At 58.5% G+C, this 6,810-nt stretch overlaps 1 protein-coding gene across 1 annotated transcript; it reads left to right on the top strand.

Annotated features, from left to right (window-relative positions):
• The first annotated feature begins 2,667 nt into the window (after positions 1-2,667).
• Positions 2,668-5,100, top strand: KLF2 (Kruppel like factor 2). Its single transcript, XM_036848755.1, has 3 exons — positions 2,668-2,885; positions 3,071-3,887; positions 4,433-5,100. Exons 1-3 carry the CDS (start codon positions 2,811-2,813, stop codon positions 4,606-4,608), a joined length of 1,068 nt encoding a protein of 355 aa, XP_036704650.1. The 5' UTR covers positions 2,668-2,810; the 3' UTR covers positions 4,609-5,100.
• The last annotated feature ends 1,710 nt before the right edge of the window (positions 5,101-6,810 follow it).

Below are 6,810 nucleotides of genomic sequence, written 5' to 3'. Positions count from 1 at the left end.
AAGAAATGAGCTATCAAGCCACCAAAAGACATGGAGGAATCTTAAATGCATACTGCTAAGTGAAAGAAGACTCTGAAAAAAGCTACATATGGTGTGGTTCCAGCTATATGACATTCTGCAAAAGGTAAAACTATGGAACCTAATCAGGACTTAGAAGGGAGGAAGGGAGGGATTTTTTAGGGCAGTGAAAACAGTTCTGTATGATAGTTCTATATTGTTCTATATGATGTAACAGCAGATACATGTCACTATGCATTTGTTGAAACCCATAGAACGTACAACACAAAGAGTGAACCCTAAAGTAAACTGTGGGCTTGAGTTAATAATAATGTATCAATATTGGCTGGATAATAACATATCAATATGTAACAAAGGTATCACACTAAAGCAAGATGTTAATAATAGGGGAAACTGTGCCTTGGGAGGGGATATATGGGAACTCTTTGTACTTTCTGCTCATTTTTTTCTGTAAACCTGATGCTGCTCTATAAAAATAAAGTTCATTAGTTTAGTGGGGGAGGGGGCGGGAGATAAGCCAGAGCCAAGCAAGTGGAAAGTGAGAGGACTGAACGCTTGGTGGAAGGCACAGCAAGTACAAAAGCCTGGAGGGAGGAATGTGCTTGGTGTGTTCCAGAACTGGCAAGGAAACAGAATAGGAAGGGACGGGGATGGGCTGGAGAGAGCTGCAGGAGCTAGCTGAGGCTGAGGGGGGGACCCAGGCGCCATTTGAGCAGAGGTCCGCAATTGACTGAGAATTATACATCCTGGGAAACAAATTTGATTCCCTTCAACTTCCCCTCATTATCATTCAGGGAAATTGAGGCCCAGAGAACGGAATGGCAGTGATCAAAGCTCATCTAACCAGCACTTGAGTGAGCTCACAGGATATCGTCAACATTTCCACCAAAGAGAAAGCGCCCGCATGACCCTCATGATATCTCTTTGGGGTAAGGTACTATTATATCCTGCATCTCTCAGATTAGGAAGTGAGCCCAGAGAGGCAAAGCCACTTGTTCAAGGTCACACAGAGAGTGGTCAGTGGCTGAGGCTGACTCTCAACCATCACAGTGGCAGCCCCAGGAAGCATCTTGGAGCTCAACTTGAAATCTCCAGCAGCCTGGGAAAGCTGCAGAGGGGACCCCTGCACTACCACCACCCCAACAACTGTGCCTGGGACTGAAGCACCTCTGGGTGCCCCACACCTGGCAAATAGGGCTTATCAACAAGTGTTTGCCTAATCCACAATCTGATGAATCACGATGAGATGGCACACCGCTGAGGCTCCTTCCAGCTGGGAGGGTACAGGACTGTGGACCCCAAAGGGGTCTCTTGGTGCCTCTGTGATGGCAAGGTGACCCCCTGCAGTGGCCCTGGGCTGTGGGGGTCCAGATGCTGTCAGTGACAAAACCCTCCTGGCCCCAGGGAAGGCTTCCAGGTCAGGAGCTGCCTGCACCCCTTACCACCTGGCCATGGGACTGTGGCTGACCATGGACACCTCCAGGCCTGAACATGGGTTCTGGAATCAAGAGACCAGGGCTGGATACTGGCTCCAGGTTACACCATGAGATGCTCTCCCTCTGATACCCACTTGGCTCCCCTTTTCCGCAGGTCTTGACTCACACATCTCCTCCTGGGTGTGGTTCGAAATTCCACCATCCTCTTTCTCCCCTCTCACACACACTCACTACCCATCTCCCTCCCCTGCCTTCCCCAATATAGTTGTTTATTTTACTTCTCCGCCCCCATCTCCCACTACAGTGAAAGCCCCAAGGGCAAGGGGATTTGTCTGCCTGTTGGCAAATGTGTTCCCAGTGCCCACACAAGGTCAGCACACAGTAACAGCAGGAGTAACAGTCCGTTACTGGCAGGCCCCATGCCTGGTGTGGGGCATCTGGGGGGGGGGCGGGTGTTTACATGCTCACAGGGGAGGCTTGTTCCCTGTGGCCCCTCGGTGCTGGGTCTGTGTTGTTAGATTCGTTGTCATGAGTCTCCTCACTTACGTGAGTCAGTAAAAGCGCCAGGCCTGCTGCCAGCTGTAGGACCTCAAGCGTCTCCCAGCATCTCCTGAGCCTCAGTTTCCCCGCCCTGAAGGGCTTCCTTGAGGGAGAGCGTCTCACAGACTTAACATTTCTTGCTGTCATCATGCAAGGCTTTTGACAGAGTGGTGGGCATAACAGTGGATCAGGCTTGGTGGGTTCCCAGAAAATGAGGAGCTGAGTCCGGGGAAAGCCACTCTGAGCTCGCGGGACCCAGTTAACCTCATCCACCTAGGATTCTGTGGACCCCTCTGTGGCTGCGGGGGCCCATCTCCCCATCCATCAGGGATCCCTGCAGGCCCCGGGTCCCGGATGCCGCCCCCGCTCCAGGTCCTCCCTGTCCTCCCGCAGGCGGGAGCCCACGGGGTGCCCCGGGGATCCCTGAGCGTCACGCTGCTGTTGTGGAGCGTGTGTTGACGCCGTCGCCGGGGAGACAGGCGGGGGCGGGCCTGGGCCGGGGGCGCCGCCTAGCTGCGCACGATGGGCCGAGCCGGCCGCTCAGGGCCCTGGCGGCCTCAGTGGCCACTGCCGCCGCCGCCCGCCGGCTTATATACCGCGGCTAAATTTAGGCTGCGCCCGGAGCTCGTCCCCATCCGGGACGCGTTTCCGCCGCCGCCGCCTTGGCCCGGCCCCCGCGCGCGCCGCGCCTATAAGGCTTGGGCGGGCCCGGCCGCTGCCCGCAGAGCCTTCCCCGCCCGCCCGCGTCCCGACCAGCCCGGCTCCGGGCAGTCACTCACCGGTGTCCCGAATCCGCGTCAGCCCCGGGTCCCAGCCATGGCGCTGAGCGAGCCCATCCTACCGTCCTTCTCCACTTTCGCCAGCCCGTGCCGGGAGCGCGGCCTGCAGGAGGTGAGGGCGGCAGGGACCGCGGGCGGCGGGGGCGGCTGGCTCAGGGTAGTAGAACGTGGGCTGCGGGGTAGTAGAACGCAGGCGGCAGGGACAGCGGGCTTAGGGTAGTAGAACGCAGGCAGCGGGCAGCGATCCCCGGCCCCACCGCACGCTCACGCCCGCGCCTATCGCCCTGTCACCCGCAGCGCTGGCCGCGCGCAGAGCCCGAGGCAGGCGGCACGGACGACGACCTCAACAGCGTGCTGGACTTCATCCTGTCCATGGGGCTGGACGGCCTGGGCGCTGAGTCCGCCCCGGAGCCGCCGCCGCCGCCCCCGCCGCCTGCGTTCTACTACACTGAGCCCGGCGCGCCGCCTCCCTACGGCGCCCCCGCGGGCGGTTTGGTGTCGGAGCTGCTGCGGCCCGAGATGGACGTGCCGCCGGGGCCAGCGCTGCACGGTCGCTTCCTGCTGGCGCCGCCGGGCCGCCTGGTGAAAGCCGAACCCCCCGAGGCGGACGGCGGCGGTGGCTACGGCTGCGCGCCGGGCCTGGCCCGCGGACCTCGGGGCCTCAAGCGCGAGGGTGCCCCGGGCCCGGCAGCTGCGTGCATGCGAGGCCCCGGGGGCCGCCCCCCGCCACCGCCCGACACGCCACCGCTCAGCCCCGACGGCCCCGCGCGCCTCCCCGCGCCCGGCCCGCGCGCCCCCTTCCCGCCTCCCTTCGGTGGGCCCGGCTTCGGCGCGCCCGGGCCCGGCCTGCATTACGCGCCGCCCGCGCCCGCCGCCTTCGGCCTCTTCGACGACGCGGCCGCCGCCGCAGCAGCTCTGGGCTTGGCGCCGCCAGCCGCCCGAGGTCTCCTCACGCCGCCCGCGTCTCCCCTGGAGCTGCTGGAGGCCAAGCCCAAGCGCGGCCGGCGGTCCTGGCCGCGCAAACGCACCGCCACGCACACCTGCAGTTACGCGGGCTGCGGCAAGACCTACACCAAGAGCTCCCACCTCAAGGCGCACCTGCGCACGCATACAGGTGGGCAGCGAGCAAGGGCTGGGGACCAATGCGGGGGTAGCTGGAGGAAGGGCGTGCTTAGGAACCCCCCCAGAGGGCGTGGCCCAGAGGTTGGGGAGGGGGCAAAGTCTTAGAAAGCCCCCTGAGGCTTGGCTGGGGGCGTGGCTCCGGAGCCTGGGGACGGGGCGCGCGCGTAGGACCCTCCTGGGAATGTGGCTCAGGACTTTGGGCAGGCATGCACACTTACGAAACCTAGGGGGATGCTATGTCTCAGACTGTCGGGAAGGTGCAAGCTTAGGAGCCCCCCGGGGGCGTGGCTGAAAGACATTGCAGAGCGGACTGTGCGCGCTTAGGACCCCTGGGGAGTGAGGATCAGGAGACCCGGGAATGGCAGATAACGTGCCTAGGATCCCTAGAGGTTCAAAACATAGCGGGGCGCGCTTCAGAGAGCTGGTTAGGGGTAGGTTGTGCGCGCCCGAGTAGCCACTAATCAGGGTGAGTGTCTGTGAGCATCAGAGCCACAGGCGGGAGGGAAACTAAGGCCGGCTCTCGCCCCCTCCCTGCAGGCGAAAAGCCCTATCACTGCAACTGGGACGGCTGCGGCTGGAAGTTTGCGCGATCCGACGAACTCACGCGCCACTACCGCAAGCACACGGGCCACCGGCCCTTCCAGTGCCACCTGTGCGACCGTGCCTTCTCACGCTCGGACCACCTGGCTCTGCACATGAAGCGGCACATGTAGCCTGGACGCCCCCCGCCCACCCGCGCGCGGCCGTGGCGGGTCCCACGCGCCGGGCACGGCCCCCTTCCAAACTGTGACTGGTATTTATTGGGCCCAGAGGACCGGGCCGGGCACAGCGTGGCCACCGAGGGGGCTCCCCCCACGACGACGACGACGACGCCCGGCCCCCATCAGAGACTGAAGGCCCGGTGGGAGAAGACCACAATCCTCCTTGACGAGTTTTGTTTTCAAAATGGTGCAATAATTAAGTGTCGTCTTCCCCCCTGCCGGGTCTACACTAGAGGATCGAGGCTTGATGCCTTGTGAAAAATACAGCCTTAATTTGTACTGTGCAACATTTTTTATAATATTGTACATAATGACTGTGACAGATATTGTATTACTGTAAATAGGAAGACAGGTGGGCATTTTGACTGCCTGGTTCATTTTTATAAGATTTTGCTGTTTTTTAATTAAAAAAAAAAAGTTTTGCATCTTTTGAAAAAAATCACAGCACTGGTCTGGCTGCTTGGAAGCTGGGGGCTTGGGACACTTGGGAGGGGCTGGGGGGAACAGGGAGCTTTGATGGAGGGCAGCCTGGCAGAGGCAGGGTGAAGTGGGTCCTGCCCCGGCCAGCATCTGGGGTTGCCAGCTGCAGCCCCCAGCTGCCAGGAACCTGTGGGTTTTTCTATAAATTTAAACACTGCCTTTTAGGACTGAGGGAGAGTTATTTTAAGATTGTTCCCTGAGCCATAAATTGCCTCCTTTTCCCCAGAGCTGGAGAAACTGCTGGTCCCACTGACGTGGCCTCCTCTGGGCTGAAAAAAGCCTTACCTCCTTTTGGAAGCTTCTGAGGTTTTAGCCAAACTTCTGTAGTGTGCAGACTTTTTTTTTTTTTTTCCTTCGGAAGGGGCAAAATGCTGAGTTTCTGACCTGTTTTGCCTTTCACTAGTCTTGCCTTGCCTTTTAGCAGAATTTTTTTTTTTTATTTTTAAGGTGAGTTCCCCATCCTGTTAGAAAAAAATGAAATCCACATTTGATGGTGAGTATGCTTTTCCAGATGAGCAAACAGAGGCCCAGAGAGGTAGCTATGGAACAGTGGTGTCAGGGTGCCAGCCTGGTCTGGCTGCCTCCCAGGGGTCCCTGAATCCCACTAGAGGGATTTCTGCAACAACCCACCTGTTGCTGGTGGTGGAGGGTTATAAGACCCTCCCCTGCAGCTGCCCTTGTGTGAAGGAATCACATCAGAGCCCCAGCCTTGCTGGCTGGAGGCGGCCACTCCAGAAGTGGCCACTCAGGCGGCCACTGAGGGGCACTCCCCTTCAGTGCCCCTTCGTGAGCAAGGGAGGACCCCTGTACAGCACCCTGAATACCTCAATCAGGCGAGGAGGTGCCTCTCCCTGGCAGGTTCCCCCTCCTTTTCCCCCTTCTCGGGGCCCTGGGTGGGTAACCATGGCCACTAACAATTGCACAAGTTCTTTCCAGAAAGTGAAAATAGCTTGTAAGCAGCGCCTGTTTTAAAACACTCTTGCCCTATTGCGACAGAGGCTGGGATTTCCTCCCTTCCTCCCTCTCTTCTTCCTTCCTCCCCACCCCCTACCCCTGACGGCAGCCCTGGAAACAGCTGAGAGCGTTTGGTAATCCACAAAAAGCAGAAATGGGAGATGACAATCTGATGCATCTTTCTCGAGTAAAGAGCCTGGGCCCACTTCCGCTGGCGATGGGGTGTGTGAGTGTGCGTGTGTGTGAGCCTCTGTACCCTCTCTCTGCAGCTTTTGCAAAAACGATTCCAGAGCAGAGCCCTGGCCCCCTCAATCCGTGGAAACGCCCCTCTTTGCTCAGAGCTGGTTTCAGAGGCAGTAGGAGTAGAAGAAAGACCCGCAAGAGATTTTAAATAATTTTTTGTAGGGTCCTCCAGTCTTTCTCGAGTTTTTAAACTTACGGGTAAAGCCATGTTTCTGGCTTGCTCGAAAACACCTCCCAGAGGCCTCTGAATCCAATGCGAGGCCACTTGTAAGGGACTGAAGCTGTTGAGTTTCTGTTTCCTGAGTGCCTCCAACTGATACAATAGAAAGTGTCAGGCTCCTACGCAGCAGTACGTTTCAGCAAGACACGGGCTGGCAAAGAGCTGGCTTGCACTGATTAATGCAGAAACACTCCCTCATCGTTTTCTCTGCCCCTTTCTGAAACCCAAATGTTGACTTCCGTCAAACATCTTCTGGA

This window comes from Balaenoptera musculus, chromosome 3 (genome assembly GCF_009873245.2).
Source record: "Balaenoptera musculus isolate JJ_BM4_2016_0621 chromosome 3, mBalMus1.pri.v3, whole genome shotgun sequence".
NCBI lineage: Eukaryota > Metazoa > Chordata > Mammalia > Artiodactyla > Balaenopteridae > Balaenoptera > Balaenoptera musculus.
The sequence above is the reverse complement of the archived record's forward strand: the minus strand, read 5'-3'. Positions and strand labels throughout refer to the sequence as shown.